The following is a 24,848-nucleotide window of genomic DNA, read 5'->3' on the forward strand; positions in this document are numbered from 1 at the left end:
TTTTCCCAACATGACTTCCGCAGCCTCCCATGCAATGATATAGTAGTACTAACAAAATGAATCCATAGAACATCATTTGCTTGTTGCACGGCCTGACACATAACCAAGTTCCGGGATCAGTGATAAAAATCCACACAAACGCTATTCAAGGAACAGGCCGCCATTTGTTTACTGCGCCTCCAAACGCCGATTCGTTAGTCGTGAGGGTCAAGAACGTTGTCAAGCTTTATGTACGGATGTGAAGAAAAGTGAGAGTTGCGAATCCTCTTCCTAGAGCACATCAGCCAGAGCACATAGTGCAGTAGCCCTCGTGTAGAGGTTTTCGCAACTAGCGATCAGGCCTTACTGGCCCATCGATGATCCCAAATCATCGTAAAGATTGCTCAGAACATCACTGGGCATGTATTCGCCAAACCAGCTGACCATTTCTGCTGTTCCGAAGCTAGTGAGAGCTGGACCAAATTCCGTCTGATTCTCGATGTTGATGATATCCAGTCCTTGGCCTGTCGATTCTAGATATGAGTATCCGCTTGAAGCAAGACCGCTCTGGGCGAAATTAGATGGACCGGCATCTGTAGAAAATGGTCCAGATGATACATTGTTTGCACCGGTACCGTTTCCGTTATTGTTATTGGCCAAGTTCAACTCTGTTATTGTGCTCGAAGGAGAGTTTCCTGCTTGGTAGTTAGACGGACCATATCCTGAAGACGGATGTGATGATGCAGTGTAGGAACTTTTTGCAAGAACAGGGAAAGGAGGTTGTGAGGATGGGGCAATCTGGAAATTGCTAGAGTCCGGTGTTGTTGGTGTCTTACTGACAACATCAGGGGGCATACCATCAAATCGGATCCTTGAATTGATCTGAATTGTTGTACCTGAAACACTAGACAGTCGGCGTGGACGACTTTGCGCGACGGAGTGTCTCAAGGCTGAAGTGTTCGGCTGACCATATGCAGGAGGATACATCTGAGGTGCCTCTGGCAGGCTTTGGCGGATTGGATCATATATCATGTTCCCCGGAGTTGTGGGGGCACTGGGGGCCGAGGATGGTTGTGCTGGTGTCGCCGAAGGGTTCGCTGTGGCCGAAGCGCTGTTTGCGGGATACAACAGGGATAGACTCGGACCCGGTGTGTTGGTTGTGCCGGTTAGCGACCATGCCAATGGTGGCGGTTGTGGCTGTGGTGTAGGAGATGCACCTTGCTCTGCCTTTGCGATCAAACGTTGCAAAGAGTCACCATGCCTGGATAATCTGGTGCTCTCATATTCTTCGCGAGTGTATGTCTCGCAATCCCATATGCCTTCGGATTTCTGGTCCAAAGCTGTCAGTATGTACCTGATTCCTCCCCAATACATATGCATCTGCTGTAAAGCTTTGTTGCAAGCTTGGTAGTTCTGGTTCGCAGCTGAAGCCAACAAGAAATGCCGTTTCGACGTCCGTGCTTCGGCTGAAAATCCATTTCTCGCGTTCGAGGCCCGAGCCACAGCCCATATGCCAAGCTCTGAAGGGGGCGATGGATTTCTCGATACAGGCTGGGATGCATTGGTCTTTTCTGACTCAACCAGGAAAGCACACGCAGCTATATATATCGGCTGCGATGTGAAAGGATTGCCGATGAAGCTCTTCGCGTCAATCAGATTTGCAAATGCCAGAATGTCGGCGATTGTCTTTGCACTAGACATGGATATCTCCCGGCTTTGAGACCCCAGCTCGCGCCCTTGGTCATACTGGATCAAAGGTGCAAGCAGGGCAGGTTGGTGTAAAACAATAATCATCGCGTGAAACCAAAGGTGCAGAAGTATGAATGTCGTTCCTTGCTGTTTCCGAACATATTCTTGAAAACGCAAGGCATCGAATCGGAGGTTGATATGAAGGTTTTGGTGCAATTTGGTCAACTCATGCTCCAACACAAAGAGCTTGTTCATTCGCTCGTCTGTGAGGTCGTTGGGGTTAACCACTTCATTGAGCACATCAGATACCCTGCCATAAAGGTGTATGATCTGAAGCAGTGCCGGGAACGGATCTGGATAGAACTTATCATCAGTACCTGTGGGGGTTTTGGGCAGCTCGAGCTCAAAATCGCCATCGCGAAGAGTCACTGGACGGCCAGTGCCAGACGAGATGACCCGGTCAAGCATGAATACGGCCCATAATGTGTCGATTCTTTCCTGCTCCAGCTGCTTCTGTTCTCGTTCGCTTAACTTGTCTTCCTCAGTAGGCTTATTCTGGTGATTGTCGTCATCATGCTCGGCGTGTTTCCTGTTGTAGGACCTTGTATACCAAGCATCTTTCTCACCTTGGTATTTCACTCCGTCCTTTTTGTGAAGTCCCAGGTCAACAGCCATACGGATAGCCAGACCAAGATACATCCACAGAGCACTGTCTTGATCTGCGCCAAACCCTTCATACGCCATGAGCAGGCATGCTTGGACAGCTGCGACAGAAGGGCAAGGGAAAGTGTCAACAGTGGCGGCCTTGGCTCGCTGCGCAAAAACATGGCCATTGTCAGCCTTGGAGGGTTTTTTGCTGTTTGGTTTATTAAGAATGGGCGAGTCAGAGAATCGTGCTGCCAGGGCACAGATGGCATCCACGAGGATTGGCTCTTCACGCTTTTCCTTCACCCATCTGACGAGTTTCTCCTGCTGTAGAAACGGGTAATTACACCCAAGATGGGTAAAGAAACCCTCGATCAATTCCAATATGAGCGGATGCACTGGGCCGGAATCATGCGGATCGTATACAGGGACATCGTCTAATTGGTCATAGTCGTGTTCGGAATGTATCGATTTCAAGCTTGGAAACGATATACCAGAGCCAGGGGATGTCGCGGACATAGAACTGCGCCTTCTATCATGTACCTTGACAACCATTTGCTTGAAGCCTGGAACGATGGCTGTTGGGCCGAAGTATCGGAAGTAGGGCATTCGATGAGACTCGGTCTGATTGTGGTTGTGGTGTGCCGTCGGAGACCGTATGCTGGGGCTGCGTCCATCTTGAGTCGAAAATGACGAGTGTTGTGGGTTCGTTGATCGTCGAATAGGCTTGCCGGCTCCAGGCTGGGTAAAGGATCGTGGCTCTTCCCAGTCTATGATCTCAGACTTCAGTTGTACAGGTCCGTGAGTACTCTGGTGAGGGGAATCTGACAAGCGTTGAGACGAGGTTGCGCCGGCCTCTGTGGTCTGCCGCGAGATGACGTTGTTGGGCTGTTGGCAGTGTCTTTGCTCATTGACCGTCTCGTCGTTGGGATATTCCCCTTCCTGATTGTCGAATACGGCATCATGGGGACTTACCCCGCTAACCGAGTCTCTCTTCCTCTCCTGAACTGGCAGGTCTGTATATCCAAGACACTTGTGGCCGTTCTTGATGCAAGTCGTGCACTCGGGTTGTTCGCCTGCGCATCGCGTTTTCCGTCTTCGGCAAGTCAAACAACTGTCGCGATGAAGAGCACAGTTAGTGGACGCTTTTCTATATAATCTTCTGCCCCTCTAATAGGTGGGTCTCAGGTTGCATGAGCTTGCCTGAACTACAGGGCCGGCGCAAGGAAGAATCACTTTTGCTCCATAAGGTAACTTAGCAGCTCATCAATGGACATTGTCATGACGTGTATATAGAGGGATGTCAAAGGCTTACGCAGCATTGATTCTCCTGCGCTTTTGTGGAGGTTGCCCTTGGTTGTTAACAAAGCGTATTGTCTTGGGTTGCGCCGGGTTGCCATTGGAATTGGTGGCCATGATGCTTAGAGGGATTGGAGTTGAGCTCTTGGAAGAGAGCTTAGTAAATCACCATGATACTAAGGCCCCAGAGGACCTAGGCTAGATCTAGGCGATGATGAAAAGTGTGGGGTTTTGCATCCAATCTTAACCGTGCTGTCGATCCCTCAGGACTCTTGTCCTCCTACCGGCAATGATGCGGTTTCTCGTGGTTGTGTATTGCCGTGTCCTCGGTCGTCAAGGATAGCTCGTGGGCCTGTGTCGCAAAAGTCTTGTGCAGCCGTGCTCAGTTCGGAAGACTTCCCTCCCGTTCTGACGGTGCAGAGGTTTCTGTAAGGCTAAAGACCCCGTCGTCTCCAGGTGTTTGTGCGGATGATTGTGATTGAAATCATTGCAGCAAGACGTATGCACTGAGGTTTGTTATGTAAAGGTGCCGGCGGTCGGTGAATTGACAAAGCAAGTTACAGGCAGTCTAGGGGGTGATGCCTTGTTGATGAATTCTTGAGGAACCAGGTGACTTGGGCAAACTCATGTAAGAAATGACATGCACAAGTGCCATGTGTGGTCATATAATTGTGCCGTTCGCCGTGATGCTAATGTACCGTTACAAGCCACCGGCTACATCAGAATGCTGTTAGAAACTAGGGTGAAGAGTAGGCGATCAAGTGCTGAGGGATGCAAACAAGATAAGGGCTCTTGGAGAGATCGTCGCCAGCGCAGCTTACAGGTGAACAAGGTCCAAAGAAGATCCAAGGCCCAAGACCCTAGCGGAGTGAGGACTCTATGGACAATGAAGGGAACGACCAATTGGCTGGGAATTGCTCGCAAAAGATGGACGATCGGGGGGTTCTCGCAATTGTTCCGCCTACCTAGGACTTCCCAAGGTCATAGTACAGTTGGTCTAGCTGCAATGCAAGTGCAAGAGCTGAGGGAGTCCATTCAAATGGCGTTGTGGACTGTCGTCGGATTGGCAAGGTTGCACGCATTATTGAACAAATTACTTCTTGTGCTGATGGGGAGTCCCACCCCAGTCCAGTCCCCGGTGTGATAGTTGCCGTCTAGTAGCATTACGACCCCTTAGCCGCATGCATGCCGTGGTGCTGCAATACTGTAATGTAATGTAAGCAGGAGCAATTACGGAGGGAGTCCCGGCCTGTTTGGTGGGGGGCGGCGCAGCCACCATGCGAATCTACTGAAGCAGTCCACTTCGCACATGCAACCGTCGACAGACTATATTAACCTTACCTCAGTTTAGAGTCAGGTTCAAACATTATATCCGCCAAATCTGACAATACGCCTCATGCAGACAGAAGCTCATTCGGATTTCGGATGGGAAATCAATGCTCTAAGGTTAGTGTGACAGGCTTGAGAGGATAGATCCGCAACCCGCGACCTAGGCTAGTCTACTAGGTTAAATGCACATCTTTTGCCTCGTCAGTTCGCATGCGGATAGCGTGGAGCGTCCTCACCAACGGTGTGCATCTTGATTCGACCCTGTTCCCCTGCCACGAAAGTCAAAATTATCGTGAGTCTTATCTCGCCGTGCTTGCCATGGGGGACGTTATCTGGCATGATGTGATGTCAATTGCTCGCCTACCGTCCCCAGAACGGGTTTCCAACCAATACACCGGCGCCTGAAAAGTTAACGGGCACTGATACCTGACCGCTCACGATCTCATGGAACGACGGGCACAAAGGTACGAGTCGTCGTCCCACCGTTGAGTGACATAAACTTTTTTTTTTAAAAGTGGTTTTTTTTTTTTTTTTTTTCGATTGCGCGCATGCACGAAGGTATGCGTTTCGAATTGCGCATGTGAACTTTTTTGCTGCCCACACAATGCAGAGTTGGTAAATAGGTGCGGGGTTGCAACAACTGAGAGTGTAATACATAGAACAAGTCTCTCCCAGTGCAGTGTAGGCATTCTCCCGGAGGATCACAGATGGGGTAAAGGCACATGCCGCATGTTGCACCATCCACGAAATGAGGAGATAACGTGGGTGACACTCAGGTGACATATTTGCCGATGGCAGCTTACATGGTATGGACAAGGAATTATATGAGTTACCAATCCTATCAAGATCATAAAACGTTATCAAAAGTCACCAAGCGAACGATGGAGAGTTTTTACGAGAGATCAAAAGCAAGTCTAGGACTCCGAAAGGAACCTAGACAAGGTGCCCGGCGCTCTTCGATGCTAGGAAAGAGTAATGTAAAGCGGAAACACGCACCGGTTCCCAGCACAAGAAGTATATGCCCGTGCCCGAGCTAACAATACTGCGCTCGAGATTAAGGATATAGTACATGTTGTGTAGTATACAAGCTCAATTATTTTGCTTTTGACAAGCTCATGTTTTGTCTGTACCATGTGTTCATGACCTATCGTGACGCCGGTCCTCATACTTCAATAGCCTCTGGAGAGTTAGAACTTTATCTTGCACCGAGCCCGTGGTATCCATTCGCCCTAGAACGCCTCGAAACTTTTGAAACAACGCCACATCAGCCCAGCCGCCCCGGTTTATGTGCCTTATCCAAGAACAATACAGATGCCCATTTCCTTGCTCACTCTCCTCCACAGACCTGCGTCTTTCGCGCCATACGGAGTTACGCTCAAGAGGTCATGCTGTTTCCAAACCTCTCTAACTACTCCCCAGGCATTGTCGATGTTCGTCATACCCTGATGGGTATCGTATTCGCCAAATGTCCGTTCTGCCAACGCTTTGTCCTCCTCGGTGATGGCTTCGCACGCCGCGACAAATAGCGGCCAAAGAAGAGCGCCCATTGGCCCTTTGAAGGAAACACATTGCGAGCAGTACACTAGTGAGTCATGAACATGCCTTTGTACTAGCACATGATTCGGCGAGTAGCCATAGATGGTCCGATATAGGTAGACGAATGCGCTGTGGCGGTAAGCCATTGCATTATAGAAAATCGAATGAAGGAGATCCCGCTCAGGCATGTCCTGGCCATCAACAGTCCCCAGCTGACCATTTATTAAAATAACCTTTGGTGGAAGGCTTGGCTGCCAGCGATCTAGCGCGGTCTCAATGGCCCTCGATGTTGTCTCGAACTCCGTTCGCAGCACTGCGATTTTGGAGGCTTGGTAAGATTTGACGACGTCGAGTTCGTGCTTCAACGAGAAGAGATTCGATAGCCTGTGCAGTATTGGCCACAGGGTAGTTGCCATACCCAGCAATGTGTCAACATTACTCAAGGGCGATGCCGCAGAAGCATCAAGAGGAGGCAGTGGCATCAAGCAACCAGCAGCAGGTGCTGTGGCGATTGGTGCTGTGCCCAGCGACAAGGCTGTAATCACATCGTAGAATCGAAACGCCTGGCTTATGGTTAAGGACTTATCAAACAGGGGGGGGTAGACTTCAGTCAGCTTACTCGTTCTAAAAAGATGCTCGTTGGACTGAGGTCTCCAGGAGACGACTCCATGATCGTCAACGCCCCTCTGAGGTGACCGTCGACTATGTTGGAACGCCCTTTCTGGACCAACTAGGCAGTATTAAAATGTGTAACGCTCGATCCAAGATATTGGCAAACTTACAACTTCGTAGTACACCAACAGCATGATGGCAGCAAGAAGCTCGTTCTTATGGTTGGCCTTGTTTCCCCCCTCGATGAGTTGCGCAAGACCCTGGATGGCCTCATTATGAAAGTACAGAGATTTTTCGCCAGTCGGAACACCTCGATACTCAAGGTGGGCGCTTGCCAAAGCATATATGGCATTCATGACAGGAGTGCTATTATAGGACAGCGGCAGCACGAGCTGCTGGAACGGGTTGCCCGACTCTTCCCTGAACACTATCAGATGAGAGAGCACGTTGCAAAAGTGGTCAACGAGAGCTCGCCGGTTCGAACGGTCGGAGAACTCGGCAAAAGCAGGGATGCAGAAGTCTAGAGTTGGGGAGCTCAGTGGGCATGGCGCAATCAGCGCCAAATCTGGAGGCAGACAGAGCGGATTGGAGGAGGTGGTACTGAATTTGGAACCCCGGCGTACCAGAGAACCGTGTCGGCTGGCGGTTCCTGTGTTACTGCCTTCGTCGTCGTAGAAATTAAAGACGCTCTTGGTCGTCGGTGACAAGAGGATATCCGTGGTGCTAATAGACGAGGTTTCCAGTATGCTACCGCCGAGACTAATATCATCTCTGCATATTTCTTCCACGTCGTCCTCAACCTGCCATGGTTCGTCGTCAAATTCGTTTTGTTGTGTTGATTGGGTTTCCAAAGTCAGGCCGGCGTCCGAGTCTCTTTTCCTGCGTTGCCGAGGCTTGACTGCTTCATAAGTGCATGGCAGCGATCTTTCCGCGCAACGAGCGCATTGCGGCCGGCGTTCGTCGCATTTCTTCTTCTAAAGCGAAACATACAAGTTAGAACAGTGCTTGGGATGATTCACGATAAGAGCGCAGGTAGAAGGCAGGACACTCACCTTTTCCTTGCTTCGCAGCGTGTTAGCGTCCACTTGTCGCAATCAACTATAGCGAAGAAGGAGGGGGGAGTAATAAAAGGCTTACCAAGATGTACAGCCTACATACACATGTTCAGTTAGCATTGCCTCGAAAGCGAAGGATCCCAACTCTACGGATCGAAGTTGTGGAGGTCAACTCACCGGCGCGCGAGCGTCTTTTGGGCTGCTTTGGCGCTGCCACTCTTGTGTATAGCAACATGATGCCCGACTGCCGACTATCCAAATTCCCAACAGCTTTCAAGCAGTACTAATGTTGTCTCCATTCAGGCGGAACTAGGAGCCGTCATACGGAGGTGACGGTTTAACGTTGGTGGTACAAATTCAGGTAATGCACACATCCGAAGGCTGCTCTGCAGAGAGATGATGGCTGGGGTTTTGCGACTACAATGTTCCTTGGACGATCAATCTGGGGAATACGATGTGACATGGGCTAAGTTAAGTTAGTCAGCGAGCCAGAAAGTGATCAGAGCAGTCGTAGAGGCGCAATAAGCAGCGGTATATATTGGGGAGTGCAGATCAGATAATAATAAGAGGTTGAAACGACGGGGGCAGATGCAATGCGAAGGGTTTGAGTCTCCCTTTACGAGCCATGGCAGAAGCTAAAAATTTCCAATGAAGGCCAAGGCGGTTCCAATTCAACATCGTGACCACATTTCAGGCCCTTCTTGGGAAAGCTGCAAGGGCTTAGAGTGAGGGGATGGAGGGGGGCGGTGGAACCGGTGGGAGCTATCCGATAAATATCCCAGACAAGCCTATCACAGCTCACTGCTGGGGCGAAGACTTCCAGGTCAACTTGAGCTTGACCAGCTACCAGTTACGCTAGCCGCCAACGCCTGGTGCAGGGTTGCATTCTGAGTGCGGAGGAGATTACGGCCTATTTTCTCCGCAATTCCAGCAGTCCACCACACCTGAAATAAAGTGTAAAGGGCCCTTGTCAAGTAACACAATGACCTAACCTAGACCAACAGTTTCCGGAGGCGTAAGATCTGCTTCCCTCCCAAACAAGTGCCAAGTCCACCTTGCCTTCAATCCTTACCTTGGTTGTTTGACGATCTTGGAATATTTCTAGAAGAACCTTAAAAGACAAAACGCGGGGCGGCTCCGGACCCCTTTAATTGAACACATCTGCCCTAGGTTGGTCTAGTCTAGTATGATCAGTTGCAGTTGGGAGATCTGGTCACTTAAAGGCGACTCAGGTGAGATGGACTTCCTGGTGGATGCAAAAGGCCCACCAACGGACCATTGACTACAAACGACGTCCGCTCTGGGTGCCGCAGAATAAATGAATAATCATGTAACCAAGGTTAGTTGGCTCTTGGGACTCATTCTGATTTCCTCGTACCGTAATTTGAGCCTCGAATTGGGGTCTTGATATGGGGTTTCTCGGTAGCCAACAGCGTATTTTCTGTATCGCCAGCTCACAGGGAAGAAAAAGGTTTTATTGCATTGCATTGCACCACGTCGCATGCGCTGCGGAGCGGAGTCTGGAGTCGGATTCAGATTCCCCGCTTGGGGGTGAGACATCTGTTGAAATCTCCCCACAGCTTTGCGGAAGCTGCCGAAGGTGTCCCAGACCGCTGGAATTAGAAGAAAGAAGACAAGTTGCGCTGCTTCGCTCATATCTACAAAAGCCAGGCGAGTGAAGCAGCAAGTACGTTATGCCATTTGGCTTCAAGGATTTGAGAACTATAGGTTAGTTAAGTGCTGGTCACGTAAGATATTTCCCTCTAGGAAATCAAGATCTCGCATCAGGTCCCGGAATATAACCTCCGTTTTGGTCATAACGTAAACCAATTTCCATCATCCTAGCCGTGGATTAACACAGCGGTAGTACTAAATATCTGTGAATGTGATGCCACGGCATTCTCGACTTAACCATGCTTTAGGTTAGTGTTGCGGCAATGCCATCACTTCTTTTGTACTACGTACTCATTGATACCATCACATTGATGACATACATAACGCCGAAAGCACAACGACGCCAATCGTAGATCTTAAAGTCCCCACGATTTGTTGTCGCAGCACCATGCTGCTTACCTGCATAGCTCAATAGATGCAGCTGACCTAGCCTCGAGAATACATCCAAGGGATTTCGTGCTACATTTTGAACAAGTGGCATGGTGCTCTCGAGTTGACTTTCACCACGACGTGCGAGAGGCAGATGAATTTCGTGGCAGCCAGACTGCAATGTGTCAAAATGGATTGGACTGCGACTTCCATAAACGGTGAGGTGTGCGAGTCCCTTCATGGCATCGAGATCTGACTATATTTCTGTCCCATAGAGGTGTGAGCACTTCTGACACCCGAACCAATCGTAGGGCATCCCGATGCTGACACTGTCTCGGAGGTGTCCACCATTGGCGATTCACCCGCTGCATTTTGTCGAGGGTTGCAGTTGCCCACTGGGGGCTGAACCGGGGAGTCGTGATCGCAGCCTGGACAGTCGCTGCTGTTGGTCAGGCCTACCCACACCATGTATCCAACATGCAGATCAGATAGTTCTCAGCAGTCGGTCCGCTGATCTGCTTCCAAAAGTCCCATTGCTGAAGTGCCCGTCCCGCCTCAGATCGTTTTGTCTTCCGGCACATTACATCGACCGACAAGAAAAAACCAGCACATCGAAACGGACGCACGGCGGTAGTAATTCACAAAGACCGGTAGCACATGTAGCCATCTTACTTGTTCCCAGCCCCGACTTATCTCGAATAAGGTTTGCCCGTTTTATCTTCGACGGAGCACGACCGCGCAATCAGCCCGCGAATCCTCCCGCCGTTATCGTGACCAGTAAGTTCCCATCGAGAACGCCAGTGTCTGGGCTGGGACAGCGGTTGCTTGAATGCAGCCTCTGCGCAAGACTTCGTCGCTGCTTGTTCTGTTTGATACGCAAATTGCCACGAAGATTTCGGCTCGCTCGTCTTCGAGGTGCATTGAATTCCTCAGCTGGCCGAATTGCGGACTGGATATATCTCACCCGTTCGACAGATAATTACCAGCTGTGTATTCGATACAATGCGCGGACTTCGGGATTACCGGAATTGCGTGACATTCGTGCTCTTCGCGACAATAGAACCGTTGTGTGCAAGTCAAGATGGCCATTATCAAGTTCATCGACTAGAAAAAGAACATCGTGCTCTGCGCGGTCGCGACACCACATGCACAGCTGGGTGGTCTCTATGCCCCGCAGCAGAAGGCGGCGACTGCTGCCCGAGCAATTATGCTTGCGCATCAACTTATTGCTATGCGACAACAGCTGGACCAACAACTGCCTGCTCAGCGTCCGGCTACTATGCTTGCGGAAATGATACTCCAGGTGAGTGCGACAGAAACTGGCATGATTGTCATACTAATTGTGCGTTCAGGAATGTGCTGCCCAAGCGGTTATATCTGTCTTAAAAACGGCTTGTGCGATCCGCCTGCGGGGCTATCTACCACATCGACATGTCCACAAAGTTATTTTATGTGTCCGGCGTCTCTGGATGGTGGTTGTTGTCCCATCGGTATGGGCTGTAAACCCGGGAACGGTTGCTATTCAACAGAGCCTAGCACTTATCCTGTGTCCAAAGAAGTCACCACAACTAACTCGGCTGGAAGTGAAATCACTTCGTTGTTTACATACACTACTGTCATAACACCATCAGCCACTGTTTTGAAAACGACCGCGGATGCTGTCGCGGGCTACAAGCAGAGTACAATTGCGAAGATGGTAGCAATCGAAACATCTACGAGCAGTGGAGGCTTGAGTCAAGCCCAGCTTGGGGGCGTAATCGGTGGTGTGGTGGCTATTATCATTGCCATCATCGTGGCCGCCATCATTATCATGCGTCGCTTGAGAAAGAATGCCAAGATCCTTAAAGAGAGGCACGGAACATCAGCTGCGAACGAGACCGTAACTTCCTCCAAACCTGGTGTGGCCGTGACGACTACGGTAACGGAAATTGATGTTTATGGCAACGAGATCGATCCTCTAATGCTCGAACCACCAAAAAGCACTCGTCCCGTACATCTCCGTACACGTTCTGACTCAAGCGGCGACGGTAGATACCCATCGCCGGTTAGAAGTACAGGTTTGGGTTCAGGACCCTCAACTCCACCAGTATGGCCAGGCCAGTACAATCCCGTCCCAGACTTAGACAACGGGGCGAGGCATCATAGCGTTGATTCGGCACCTGAGGGCCACTACGATCCCGCTAGCCAGTATCAAGTATCTCAAAGCTCGTTGCATCGTACTAGCTATGATTCTCAAACTTCAGGTCCTCATACCAATAGGCACTGGAGTTATGCTAGTGAAGTCAGCGGTAGTGCAGACGGGCAGCATGGATACTCCGAACTCGACGCAAGCCAGGCTGCAGCTGCAAGGAGGCGAGCGAGTAGTGGTGCAATGAGGCCGGCCGCTGCCCATATTCGACGCAGTAGTGATCCTCACCAACGGGGACGCAGCGAGAGCAATGGGCCAGCGGTGGCGCTGTTATCCACTCTTAATGAAATTAATGAACTTCACGGCTACTACGGTCCCTCGAACAAGCAAGTCGGGCAGACCGCCGCAAGACCGCACTCCGGATATTCGCCAAGCACACCTGAGAAATAAGAACTTGAACAGATTCGAGACAAGACTGAATGTCGCTTGGGAGGATTCATGACCATGTCATTTTTAATAACCCTTTCCTACTTCCACGTTTGTCACATCTGAGAATATCCACTTTATACCCCTGTTGTTTGTGCTGGAAAAGCCGCGGTTTGCATTGGAGGAGTTTTGTATCACATGCGTGCTAAAATGCGCAAAGGAGCAAAGGTTACCTGTCTACATATGTCATGGGGAGTTTAGGTATAGAGAGCACATCCGGATCATCTCAGACGGTTAATCGCTTTCGCCCTTTCCTTTTCCATTGAATATTCTTTTGCTTGAGCAAAGTTTGAACACTAAGCGTCTGTATGTTATTCCAACGAACCATCCTAACGTAGTAAAAATCATGACTTGTGAGATTTATATTGAAAAAGCTTACAATTGCTTTAAACCTAGAAAGGAAAGAAAAGGAGTCGGGTGATTTGAATATATCAGGAGGAGCCTATGAAACATGGCAGAAGACCACGATGACGGGCTGAATAACATCAGCTGACCACAGCGCCAATGTCGCAGATTACGTCTGCAGGTAACCAAATCAAGACAATGTAAGAAAGAAAGTAAAAATAATTCATCGTTTGACAAGTCCATTGCGCAGATATCAGGGAATTGGAAGGGAGGCGGGGGATATGCTGGGACAGAGACCACTGGTGTCGCATTTAACAATGCTTCCATGGCCTTGTGTGTATCGCAATAATGGTGCTTCGGTATCGACTGGAGTTGGATTTCATCAGAACGCCTCTCGGCTAGACAGTTAGCTCATAACTGCACCGATTAGCAATTAGTCAGCATTGCTCAAAAGGAGCTGCAACAAGAAGCACGTTCATTTCCAGCAACCACAGCCAATGAACATCTGAATAAGGAGGTTTGCATGGTTCGCAAGTTTTTAAGCCGAGAAGAATGCTATAGACGATGCTAGCCGAGGTTGCTTTCGCGAAGTCAAATGTCGGACTAGTTCCTCAGGGCCATAAAATATTGGTGAAAATCCGAATTCTTGGAGTTCAAGTCCCATGTCTATCGAGATATATGGCTTTTCTCAGTTATATCACAGCGCGCTTCATACGGTTATAGTTTGCGAGTCCAAAATATGTGCACATTTGACCGCTAAACCGTAACGTCAGCTCTAGACTAAGCCTGCACCCGCAGACGTCCGTGGTTCCGACGTATCACAAGAACCAATGCACAAGTTGTGTCTTATGCCAAACAAGCCTCAACACCAACAAGATCATCACACACAAGAAAGACACGACTGTTGTATTTTTATGACATATCATTTGCCCTTCAGAGACAATTGCTTTTCGAGTGGGATCCGGCCAACTAATATGCCCAACATCCCAGTGGGTCCCCAATGCCCCCTGACATGACACAGCAGGGCTAGCTGCAGTTGGTTCTCCTTGCTTTTCAGTGCCTCAATACTTTGAGTCATGCTTTAGCATGCCCCCGGCAGTCGAGAGGAAACTAAAGAAACCAACAAGTGTGGTGAAGAATGCACGCCCGTCACAAGCCCAAAGAGGAATTGGCGACGGGGCCAGTTTCGTTTAGTCGGGACCGTCTACCAACTAGCAATGAAGCTAGATCAGATCAGGTCCAGCAAGGATAGCATCCAGGCAGAAAGGTTCAGTGCCAAATGCATAAGAACTGAGGCTCTCGGTCTCTATTAAAGTTCAATATTGCAACGGCCACTTGCATTCTGTCAATGTCGCGTGACTTTTGCCTATTGGCCTGAAAGCATCCACAGTTCTTCGACCCTCCGGACGCAATATGGCGCCTTTCCTGTCTAATTGCTCTTCGCCAGACCATCAAGTCAACGAAGCGACACCAGTCTCCCCGCTACCGTTGAAGACTTCGATAAATGCAGGGCCACGAACATTATTGATTCGAGATTCTCTTACACGCTTTCAAATATCTCCAGCCAAATACATAGAGCAGCGCAGACCTGCTATCGACCGTCTCGTAGCAGGCGCGGTAGTAGCTTATGAAGGAAGAATTCTTCTTGTTCAGCGTAGTAGAGAAGACTACGGCGGTCTTTGCTGGGAGATACCCGGCGGCTCGTGCGACGAGGACGACTCATCCATACTAGAGGCGGCCTCTCGCGAGCTGTGGGAAGAGGCGGGCCTACGAGCAACGGCAGTGGTGGGTCTTGTAGACGACCTTCACCATTGGTCGGACGATGGACTTATTTGGTGGAAGCTGACATTTTTGGTTGAGGTTGAGCAAATGGGGAAGGGGAAACCCGACGTAGTGCTCGACCCAAAGGAACACGAGGCTTTTGTCTGGGCTACCGAAGAGGATGTCCTCGCAAATTGTTATGGCGATATCAAATTCCAATGGATCAGCGAAGACCAGAGGCTAACCATCTTGAAAGCATTCAACATGCTCAAGACTACCGGAAAGCCGCTAAATTTGGAGGCTTTAGCAGAGCCATGAAGCATAGGTAACAACAACAACATGCAAGCTGTGTTGTTATTCCAACGCCCAATGTAGTCTTCTGCGTTTAATCCGAGGTGGCTGCAATCATCCCGCAATTTAGTTGTAGGACGTTTTCACTCCGCTTCCGTTCTCATCAGACTCCATCGATGACCGCCCCTGTCCATTGGAGGACAGGACGCAACATGGGTCTGGTATCATGCATTTTCTCCATATGCATCCGGATCCATGAGTGCCCATAGTTGAACTTTTCTGTCCACCCAAGATTCTTCAATTCCTTGAATGGAACTGTCATCAACTCTTCGCCCTCATGCACTTGACTCAGAATTTCTGAACAATTCTGGAACCACAACCACATGAACCTAACATCGCTCTTGAACTTCCTCCAGCTCCTCATCCTGCACTTACACGCAAAACCGTCAGCTGTGTAGTGCAGTCCCTTGATCGCAGACGCCGGGACTTCCGTGCCTGGATGCTGACCAAACGACGGTTGGGTGTAGGCCAGGAAGTATTGAAGCGAGACCTCCTCATCGAGACTTTGAAGGTCTGCACCCCAATAAGGAAACACCGACAGTGATTGCAACAGGCCTGGTACATCAACAGGTCGGATGATATATACAGATTGCTGCATATATGAGGACTTGACCTCGGGCGCAGCATTCAAAGTCACCTCAATAGATCTCAAACGTGGCCATTGGTGCTTATTGATGAACGTGTCCATATGGAATATTGACATCTCATCGCATCTAAAACCTGCGTAAATCACGGTCTCCGCTAGCTCTCTCAGTTCTTGGGCTTGGGCTAAAAGGTTGTGTTTATCCAAGAACAAAGCGTCCCGCGCCGTGTCAAACCATGTATACGTACATCGCTGTTGACCGGTGCGCATCTTCCCGCCTGGGACCTCAATCTCCAGTGCTTCCCGTACCAGATTACCCGTCGAAACTTTCGGACTGGTAATGTGCCGCCAAGCCCCAGTCCGCAACGCAACTCGGCGGGCATCCTTGCACACATGGGCGACGGGTGGTGCACTCAACAAGTGATTATAAGCAGGAGCACTGATCTCGCGGATAGTGGTGAAACGGAGGATCCTATGAGGTAGAGCTCGGCTCCAAATCTCATGCCGGATTTCCGCCGGGAGATATGCGAAGTAGTGAAACGAGTCACAACTCGGGAGAAGCTTATCCGTCAGAAGCCCTTCCGCCCAGAGGAACGTATCCATCTTTTCACCCAATCTATTCGTTAGGGTCAGTCTGGGGAGATTCACGCGCCAACTGGGTTAACAGGGTAAAACAATAACAGAATACCTCCACGCAAGGCTTAGGAGAGTGGGATGCCTTGGTGAACTTGTCCAATAACAACCAATTTTTAACAACAGCCAACTCACACAAACATGAGTCTCGTGGGTAATAGCGTACTTTTGAGAAGAAGCCTTTGGTCTGATTGCTACAGGATCGACATCCTCCCCATGTCCATGTTCATGCCCATGACCATGGCACCGGGGCGCCGGTAACTATAGTTGGGCGCATCGGGCGCTTAGACAAGGGGCTTCAAGTGATGTGAACAGATCTGTGCTTCACCACATCAAAAGAAAAAATTATACATACTCGTCTAGCAGAAAAAGGATGGAACCTTGCTGCCGATAGCGTCTCGGGCCGGGGTCCTAGCAAAAATGAACATGATGGTGGTGTTTGGACCCACTCGGATTTGCCAGACAAACGTAAACGATTGGAATAATGGTGTATGATTACTACTCGGCTAATTAGGTATCCACGCAAAAGCAATCACAATTGATCCTTCGTCTTCTCACTCCGGCCCCGAGGACTCTCTTTGGTTGATCTTGAGATTAAGACCTTTCTCCGAACTGAATGACCAACCAACTACCTACTTTGCGTGCTCCAACTCGAGACCTTTCTCGCCAGCCTTGTCATCGGCAACCACACCACCAGCAGTTTCGACATCATCGTGATGTCCCGTCAGCCCTACGTCAGTGGTAGAAAATGCATCAGCAACATCCCTGTAAGCTGGAACGAAGTTGACCGCCACGGCATATGACAATGCCGCGATGAAGAACATCATTGGCACCACCTGTGCCAATGGTGTACCGTGAGCATCAGCAGCAGCGCCAGTCAATGGCGGGACGATAGCACCACCAAATACGCCTGCCACGATCCACCCAGAACCTCGCTTAGTATGACGGCCGAGACCGCGCATGCCCAAGGCGACAATAGTGGGGAAACATATGGACTCGAAGAACAGCACAACGTAGAGCATGCTCATTCCCGTGACGCCTCGCTGGGTGATTGAGGGGCCGATGAATATGATGCACATGACCAGGAAGAAAAGGAAAACCCATCGAGGCCGTATGTATTTCATGAGGAACACGCCGCCGAACCGACCGACGGTAAATGCCGCTTGAGCAACCGAGAGGTATTTGGCAGCCAATGACGAATCGTCAGTGGTGCCGTTTTCTGTGACGTAATTTATGAAATAGCTACGAATCGATCAGCATGATCTCTTGCAAAGTGATTCCACAACATACCTAGCCACGGCGACCTGCGCTCCAGTGTAGCAAAACTGGGCAAACGCCGCATGAAATAGGCGGTACTGTTTCCAAAAAGGTTTATCGTCCGCATTGGCATGCGTCTCGTTGGCCTGAAAAGCCATGTCTGCATCGGTGATCTCCGGGATTGTTGACATGAAGAACACCAGACCGAGAATGAACACGAAGATGGCAATCGCGACATAAACCCATTGTACATTGCGCAGGGCGTCGTCGTCGCTGAACTTAAAGAAAACATAAGAACCCAGAACTGGCGCGATCACGGTACCGATGCCATTGAACGCTTGGGAGATGTTGATCCTGATCTCAGCATATTTGGGCGGACCACAGACCGTGATGTAGGGATTTGCGGCGGTTTCAAGGGAACCGAGACCGTTCCCGACGATGAAAATGGATGCGCAGAAGCCGCCGAAAGATCGTGCCTGGATACAAGGGAAAGCAATCAGGGCGCCGACGCCGTAGAGAAAAAGTCCCCAGATAAAGGTTGCGCGGTAGCCATAGTGTCGTAGGATCCAGTTCGCGTGGCCGAGAGAGGCGATGGGGTATGCGCTATGGGGTCCCGAGAAGTTAGTGCCCGTCGTGTATACCGGACTACCATATCGGCGCTAAGAAAACGAACCCGAAGTATGCAGCTTGCAAACCGCTTGATCTCGTGCGATCGATATTAAGGGTGTTCTGAAAATGCCTTATTCATGTTGATTAGCTGTTGAGGCCCACATTGATCGGAGGTCAATAAAAATGCATTCTTTGCCCGTGGTGCCGACGCAAAATATTATTGAGGCAAAGTTGAGGTTCGTACTCACTTGTTCAATGTGTCTAGCAAGCCATATGAGAACCCCCAGAGGAAAAACAAAATTGTGACTAAACAGATAGGGTAGAGTGACTCTCGAAGCGTGAGTTCTGCCGCCCTCGTCCTCGCATCGTCTCTCGCCCTTAGCGATCGACGCTTGACATATTCTTTAAAGCCCATGGTATCGTTTCGATCCGTACCAACCGGGCCGGAAGATTGCACTTTAGTACAAGGTGAATGACTGATCCACGGACAGTATATAGTCCGGTAGCGGGGACACAAGTCTTAGACGACAGCTCCGCTTTGTAGGATGAGGTGCACCGGATTACCCTTAAGTACTGCGAGCCAGAATCCCTTCATCGGGGGAGTCATCATGCTCCTCTCGTGTCATCATACACACGGGGTGCATTTCAATCCCGGTTCTACAAGGTTTTCTCAGTACGAGACAGGGTCTATGTACCGATATTTGGAGAACTTGGCTAGCAAATGCAGCAACAACTCCGTAAGTCGCGGGGAAGGGCCTGGGGGTTAGTTAGCGAGATGCGGGGAAGTCATGGGGAGGGGGGCGTTAATCCCCAATACCAACCTCTAAATCATGATTTATCTTCGCAGCTTGGGTTTAGATCTGACGATCATTATCACCAATGAATTCTGGATTAGAAACTTTCCAGAAGAACAAGAAACACCGCCATCAAACGATCGAACATGTAGTTTCTGATGAGACGGACAAACCAAGGACAAGATCCCATCTTTAGAATATGAATCCCTACGTCAAATATGATATGACCATGTCTCAATTCAATGGCACATGTACTTACATATACATATCCGCAGAGACTTTCGGCAGTGGTAGCAAAGCCCACGATTCACCCTAATTGATTTGATATCTTTGTATGCTCAGAACTCCATTCTCATGCAAAAGGTTATAATGTTTTCTGGGCAGAGAAAAAAACCCATAGAATGCGCTAATAGTCTAATGGATTCAGAATGAAATTTTCCGTCGGTTTGTTCTCGCATCGCTTATGCTTGTCAGCCGACGGATGCATTTCTCGGTTGAAGCTCATTGGCAGGATCTGTCGGATCCCTGTATAATGGGTGAATTTCCGGTGCGACGCCAATTCTTTGGGCACCTTCAGTCTCTATTTTCCCGCATCGTTGCCCGGAATGGTTTATTATAATCCAGCAAAAGGCGTCGGGAAATATCAAAATGTGTATGGACTTTTTGCCGCAGAAGCAATTTGATGGGACGAACAGTGGCACGCGCTTATAGCGCCACCCTATTTACTTTTGACTTATTTGTCGGTTTATGGCGACGGATATATCCGCTTGTTCATCTTTGAGAGATCTGATCTCCGAACACCGGTATTTGTCGGTAGAATATCCTACATATGGACTGAAATGGCTACTATTGTAGGTGTGATGTGAAGTCAGCATATATGTCTTTAATCGCTGTTTTGGGGGCCCTGCCACAATATCGAAGAATGCTTTGGCGGTTTCTGTGCTCACCTCGTGGCTATGGCTGAACATCTTTGAATAAAGTACTGATGTTAGAGATTGACGAACAACGGATGCTCCGATTCAGCAGGCTCATCCCAAAAAGCAATACCCTGACATGATCGTATCATATGTGACATCACCCAAAGTCAGTATGATAGCAGATTTAAGGGCAGTTTTTCGTAGATCAAGGTAAGAGTGCCTGAACCAGAAAGTCCTTCCAGGACAAAGTACGACATTATTTTGTCATACTAGGGGCATATGACACAAGTCAGAACGGGAATGTGTGTCCTGTTGTTATTTACTGTTTCCGTGGAAAAGAGGGTCAACACTCCATTGGTCTTTTACTCAGGTGCACTCTAACTACCAGAGTAAATCTCATAGTGGGTCGGTATGGTTGGTCGTCATCGCAAGGCGCTCGTGTGATTCAGCGCGGAATTTTCTTGCTGTCCTAGAAATTCATATAGCCCCCGCCGATCCCTGAGGTGATTATGAGAAAGAACAGCCCCCATTGTAATACTGCGTTGATCATCAACGTGAGAGATGAAGAAATCAGCCAGTCAGCTGATTTGGCTTGGAAAAGCCAAGCCTGACCAAGGTAAGCCGGTAAAAATTTGCTCCTAATGCGTGAAACTGCAATTATGTAGTGACTCGTAAAGATTATCTAGTCTCATGTAAGCAGTCGAGAGATCGAGTCCTGGTGCTGATTCATTTTTGGCTCAGTTGTCAGTACGAAATTGATAAGCGGGCAGAACAAGGAGCCGCACATATTGTCACAAAAAGCCGTCTCATCGTGTGTGGAAATTCAAAATTGTTATAATGGCTTTGAGGTCGAAGACCAGCAGTCTTTCGAGACCTTTGCAAACAATGTGAATTGAATGATCGGCCATCATGACGTCCGTCGGTCAGGAACAATGCCATTGTCAATTCTACCAATGCCACTCGTGACAAAAGGCTCTTTTAAGTATTGTGGTTGAGATTGCTGACACATAGGCGTTTTCAGCTGCAGCAACTAGACTAGCTTGTCATTCGGTGGCATGTTTTAGATCTACAATGATGGTCTTGAATGCCTATTCTACACCCCCCTCCCCCCACCCACCAACAGCTCTAATGCACGTCGGACGTGAATCCGAGCAAGAACCCCACAAGGCTGCTAATGAGTTTGGCCCGTATAAAACTCAGCACAAACCCGGCGTGCTATTCCTGCGAGTTGATTGGTCGTATATATACTAGACTACACAATAGCGTCGAATCAAACAGCACTCTCCTGGTAACAAGCCACCGATCGAGTCCTAGGTGCTGACATTTTAATGTGACCCTATGACCTTTTCTTGTTTGTTTTTTTAAAACATATCCACGGATTCCTCCCAATTCGGTCAGCCCAGGGTGACTTACCAGGTCCCCGGGTCCAACGTCCGAGGTGATTTTACGTCCATTCAGCCCCGGCTATTTCTGAAGCTGATGCGGCTCACCGTAACCCGTTTTCAGCCTTATCAATGACCCACCTTACTTCTGAATTACTTCGATGTGTTTAACAGGTAAACAGTATCACCTTGCTTAGGTAGTGGGAACCGATGACTTCTATCCAATATATGTACAAATCAATTGTGAATCACGAGGACATCCACAAAGCACGATAAACTACTTAAACGGCAGGAAATATCGAATACAAGGCTCTAACCAAGGTCATAGAATTACATTTCGCTCAATCAGCATACATCAACAAAGGTCAGCACAGTACAGTGCTTATCATCGTCACATACTTTCCACCATATATCATACATCATGAGGTTAACAGTTTCTCCCCGCTTTGAGCAATTCGGCTCGGTCCAGATTCATGAGACCCAGCGCGTTATAGAGTTGGACGCTGGGTCTGGATGCAGTACCGCATCCAGCCTGACAGTCTCCAGGGACGCATTGCTGGCAATCGAATCAAAGATGGCCATTATTATTCTGTGCATGAACGAAGAGTTCAAGACTCTCGAGTCGGTCTTTTCGGGCATACCCCACGACTGCTTTATCATTCTGGTTTCCAACAGTAGCCGATCACGGGTTGACAAATACCAAACGGAAGTCTCCATTCTCCAAGCGTTCTGCCGTAATACAGACCGCAGTGCCATTGCGATCCACCAAAAAGACCCGGGGGCGGCCAAGGCATTCAACGCCGCTGGAGTGCCGGATTTGATCGCCACTGACGGCCTAGTCCACAGCGGCAAGGGCGAGGGCATGGTTATGGGCATGGCTCTGGCTGCATTAATGGACCGCGAATATATCGGTTTCATAGATGCTGATAACTACATTCCTGGGTCCATCCTAGAATACTGCAAGGCCTATGCCGCGGGGTTTCACTTGGCGAAGGTGGAGGACGCCATGATTCGTGTATCTTGGAGTTCGAAGCCCAAGGAGCGTAATGGTCGGCTCATGTTCGACCGCAAGGGGAGAAGCTCACGGGTTGTGAACGAGTGGTTGAACAAGCTTCTTCAAGAGTTTTCAGGCTACGGCACCGACTGTATCACCACAGGGAATGCAGGCGAGCACGCCATGACCATGTCACTAGCCAAAAAACTCAGGATGGCCGGTGGGTTTGCCGTCGAACCTTACCAGTATCTGTTTCTACTTGAACAGCTCGGCGGCCAGCTCGAACAGAAAGTGGAGGAAGATTTTTTATCGCAGACATCTGAGATACATATTCTTCAGGTTGAGACACGCAATCCTCACTTACACGACAACAAAGGAGACGAGCATGTGAGCGGCATGCGCGCTCAGGCACTCAACATGCTGTATCACTCGAAGATCGTCCCGGATTTGATGAAAGCCACCTTGCTGAAGTGGATGGAGGACGAGAAGTTATTGGAACGTGGTCATACTCCACCTACGGAGAGAGTCTACCCATCTATTGACTCCTTGAACATGAATTCTCTTCGTGACATTTTGAGCAAGGAAGCGGAGAGCCTGAAAACCCTATCATGTCACGAAGCGATTGATGGCCCATTTTCGAACTTCATCGGCTAAGACTAGTATGTAGGTTACGGAGTCTACCAAAAATTGCTTCGTATCCTTTCTCTCAACATTTTGCTATTTCCTTACGTGATGTGCATCACTGGAGCTGTTCATCATAGAGGGTAACTTCGGTGTTCGTTTTAAGATTTGCTGTATGTTTTGTAGTAAAATTCAAAATTAGTTTGTAATGTCACGATGGAAGGCGACCTCAGTGGCATTGGGAAAGAATAGCAATGTGGCTTACAAAACTAGGGCGGTTATCGAAGTGCCTTAACCTAGCACAGTCATACCTGTGATGAGTCTGTGACCTGCACTAATGTAGGGCCCGCTCTCAGGTCCTCGGCTGCATCGTCAATGAAGGCTAAGCTGATTCTGCTATTTGACAACCCTTGTCTCGTTAGAGCTAAGGTCAACAAGTTCCTTGGAAGCGATCACCTCGTGTTGGTTCGGCGGATTTCCGAAGTCGGACTGTTTTGAATGCGCGTTCAAGTCTTCATTATGCGTCTGTGACATGTTCTCTCACGCCCTTGAACAATACTGAACGTTAAACCCAGAAGCTTTTAACGATTATTGAATTACTCGATATAGAGAGCGGAATGCACTAGATCGTGGTCAATTCAAGCACAATTGCCAGCCACCCTACGCGTCTAGATGAGTCACCCCCTTACAAAGGTCCTCTGGGTGTTCTGTTAGGTGATACCAAGACCTTGTGAGACTTTAAGAGTGCGATATCGTCCATGTTGATATATAAGACTCAATTAATGAGACATCAATGATGAGAACGATGAACATCTTGACTAAACAACAATCTCCTAGGGTATCAATTTGAGTTGGCATCTCGCCCTTACCATAGAGACTATCAGGAGGCTTGTCCATGATGTGCTCAAAGCTGCTTCCTTCTAAAATAGCCATGTTAAAGTCAATCCTTGCATCCAAAACCAACACCATTTTAAACCCGCCCGTGATAGACCGACAATCCTATTACCATATAACCTCCGAGCCCCATCACGCATGAAAAACCCGTGATTTACATTCGGCTTTCTGCGAGAACCTTGTAAGCGAAGAGTGTCTCTGCCCTCGCTTGTCTCTTCTTCAAATGTCGGTCCAAGGACGATGTTGATGGCGCTGTCCTCGGCTGTTTATCCGACTGCAGCTTCGCCTTGACTTTGGATAGTATCGAGGACTTTGTGGAGGATGCTCGTGTTGATTGCTCTGCCTTGATAACTGCTATTTCGTCGTCCGAGTCTGCATCAAATTGGTCACGTTAGCGGGTCTGTCATGCTGGAGACGGAATTTCGATGTGTGGTGGACATACCATAGTCGTAGTCATTCGAAACTTTTGCAGGCTCTGACTGGACAATTGGAGTCTTCGATGGCTTAGACGGCATCATTTGAACAATCGGGGATGAGCCAGAGATATAGGCGAACTCGGAGCTGGGCATTTTGAACTTGGTTTGAAGAACGTTTCCAAAGTGGTAGATAGAAAACCCTGTGACGTCGGCGTTGATGCTCTTGGTACGAACAACAAGTATGAAGATATAACGGTAGGCAAGTGCCGATGGAGCTTGAATTGCGCTTTCTAAATTCGGTTTTCTCCAAGCTAATATTTCCAAGCCTGATGAATGAATATTTGGAATGAGGATAGACACACTGTTATCAGATGACTGAGGCAACAACACCAGAGCTGGTGGGGGTCAGGTCAAATACTTATATTCTCAAATCACTTATAATCTTACAAATCGGATTAAGAAGGGATCGACGAATGGCGGCTTCGGCGTC

At 49.0% G+C, this 24,848-nt stretch overlaps 9 protein-coding genes across 9 annotated transcripts; 3 read left to right on the top strand and 6 right to left on the bottom strand.

Annotated features, from left to right (window-relative positions):
- Positions 1–170: 170 nt before the first annotated feature.
- On the bottom strand, positions 171–3,988 carry BKA67DRAFT_418313 (fungal-specific transcription factor domain-containing protein). The gene is made up of 3 exons (XM_046096800.1): positions 3,629–3,988; positions 837–3,427; positions 171–674 (listed from the first exon to the last, which is right to left on the bottom strand). The coding sequence occupies exons 1-3, from the start codon at positions 3,727–3,729 to the stop codon at positions 343–345; spliced, it is 3,024 nt and encodes a 1,007-aa protein (XP_045953397.1). The 5' UTR covers positions 3,730–3,988; the 3' UTR covers positions 171–342.
- Positions 3,989–6,233: 2,245 nt separating this feature from the next.
- On the bottom strand, positions 6,234–8,379 carry BKA67DRAFT_540356 (fungal-specific transcription factor domain-containing protein; the record flags this gene model as incomplete). Its single annotated transcript, XM_046100765.1, has 6 exons — positions 6,234–7,040; positions 7,097–7,207; positions 7,260–8,063; positions 8,142–8,151; positions 8,227–8,239; positions 8,322–8,379. 6 exons carry the CDS (start codon positions 8,377–8,379, stop codon positions 6,234–6,236), a joined length of 1,803 nt encoding a protein of 600 aa, XP_045953398.1.
- Positions 8,380–9,143: 764 nt separating this feature from the next.
- BKA67DRAFT_650097 (uncharacterized protein) lies at positions 9,144–9,958 on the bottom strand. Its single transcript, XM_046106039.1, has one exon. The coding sequence runs from the start codon at positions 9,798–9,800 to the stop codon at positions 9,471–9,473; it is 330 nt and encodes a 109-aa protein (XP_045953399.1). The 5' UTR covers positions 9,801–9,958; the 3' UTR covers positions 9,144–9,470.
- A 1,231-nt stretch (positions 9,959–11,189) lies between these two features.
- BKA67DRAFT_540358 (uncharacterized protein) lies at positions 11,190–12,765 on the top strand (the record flags this gene model as incomplete). The annotated part of the gene is made up of 2 exons (XM_046100766.1): positions 11,190–11,490; positions 11,540–12,765. The coding sequence occupies 2 exons, from the start codon at positions 11,190–11,192 to the stop codon at positions 12,763–12,765; spliced, it is 1,527 nt and encodes a 508-aa protein (XP_045953400.1).
- Positions 12,766–14,559: 1,794 nt separating this feature from the next.
- BKA67DRAFT_524632 (NUDIX hydrolase domain-like protein) lies at positions 14,560–15,225 on the top strand (the record flags this gene model as incomplete). The annotated part of the gene is made up of 1 exon (XM_046098595.1): positions 14,560–15,225. One exon carries the CDS (start codon positions 14,560–14,562, stop codon positions 15,223–15,225), a length of 666 nt encoding a protein of 221 aa, XP_045953401.1.
- A 68-nt stretch (positions 15,226–15,293) lies between these two features.
- Positions 15,294–16,775, bottom strand: BKA67DRAFT_418587 (uncharacterized protein). The gene has a single exon (XM_046096801.1). It carries the CDS (start codon positions 16,442–16,444, stop codon positions 15,362–15,364), a length of 1,083 nt encoding a protein of 360 aa, XP_045953402.1. The 5' UTR covers positions 16,445–16,775; the 3' UTR covers positions 15,294–15,361.
- Positions 16,776–17,106: 331 nt separating this feature from the next.
- BKA67DRAFT_595081 (major facilitator superfamily domain-containing protein) lies at positions 17,107–18,755 on the bottom strand (the record flags this gene model as incomplete). The annotated part of the gene is made up of 4 exons (XM_046105120.1): positions 17,107–17,716; positions 17,765–18,334; positions 18,405–18,470; positions 18,589–18,755. The coding sequence occupies 4 exons, from the start codon at positions 18,753–18,755 to the stop codon at positions 17,107–17,109; spliced, it is 1,413 nt and encodes a 470-aa protein (XP_045953403.1).
- A 3,099-nt stretch (positions 18,756–21,854) lies between these two features.
- BKA67DRAFT_663260 (mannosyl-3-phosphoglycerate synthase) lies at positions 21,855–23,081 on the top strand (the record flags this gene model as incomplete). The annotated part of the gene is made up of 1 exon (XM_046108151.1): positions 21,855–23,081. One exon carries the CDS (start codon positions 21,855–21,857, stop codon positions 23,079–23,081), a length of 1,227 nt encoding a protein of 408 aa, XP_045953404.1.
- Positions 23,082–23,775: 694 nt separating this feature from the next.
- BKA67DRAFT_418686 (uncharacterized protein) lies at positions 23,776–24,620 on the bottom strand. Its single transcript, XM_046096802.1, has 2 exons — positions 24,385–24,620; positions 23,776–24,314 (listed from the first exon to the last, which is right to left on the bottom strand). The coding sequence occupies exons 1-2, from the start codon at positions 24,509–24,511 to the stop codon at positions 24,097–24,099; spliced, it is 345 nt and encodes a 114-aa protein (XP_045953405.1). The 5' UTR covers positions 24,512–24,620; the 3' UTR covers positions 23,776–24,096.
- Between the last annotated feature and the right edge of the window lie 228 nt (positions 24,621–24,848).

This window comes from Truncatella angustata (genome assembly GCF_020726525.1).
Source record: "Truncatella angustata strain MPI-SDFR-AT-0073 chromosome Unknown BKA67scaffold_9, whole genome shotgun sequence".
Taxonomy (NCBI): domain Eukaryota; kingdom Fungi; phylum Ascomycota; class Sordariomycetes; order Amphisphaeriales; family Sporocadaceae; genus Truncatella; species Truncatella angustata.

Coding starts and splice junctions, on each gene's coding strand:
- BKA67DRAFT_418587 (XM_046096801.1), bottom strand. CDS start 16,444: ATGGATACGTTCCTCTGGGCGGAAGGGCTTCTGACGGATAAGCTTCTC.
- BKA67DRAFT_418313 (XM_046096800.1), bottom strand. CDS start 3,729: ATGGCCACCAATTCCAATGGCAACCCGGCGCAACCCAAGACAATACGC. Junction 3,428..3,628: donor CGCAGGAGAATCAATGCTGC/GTAAGCCTTTGA, acceptor TCATCGCGACAG/TTGTTTGACTTGCCGAAGAC. Junction 675..836: donor TTCAAGGATCCGATTTGATG/GTATGCCCCCTG, acceptor ACTACCAAGCAG/GAAACTCTCCTTCGAGCACA.
- BKA67DRAFT_650097 (XM_046106039.1), bottom strand. CDS start 9,800: ATGAGCGAAGCAGCGCAACTTGTCTTCTTTCTTCTAATTCCAGCGGTC.
- BKA67DRAFT_418686 (XM_046096802.1), bottom strand. CDS start 24,511: ATGCCCAGCTCCGAGTTCGCCTATATCTCTGGCTCATCCCCGATTGTT. Junction 24,315..24,384: donor TTCGAATGACTACGACTATG/GTATGTCCACCA, acceptor AATTTGATGCAG/ACTCGGACGACGAAATAGCA.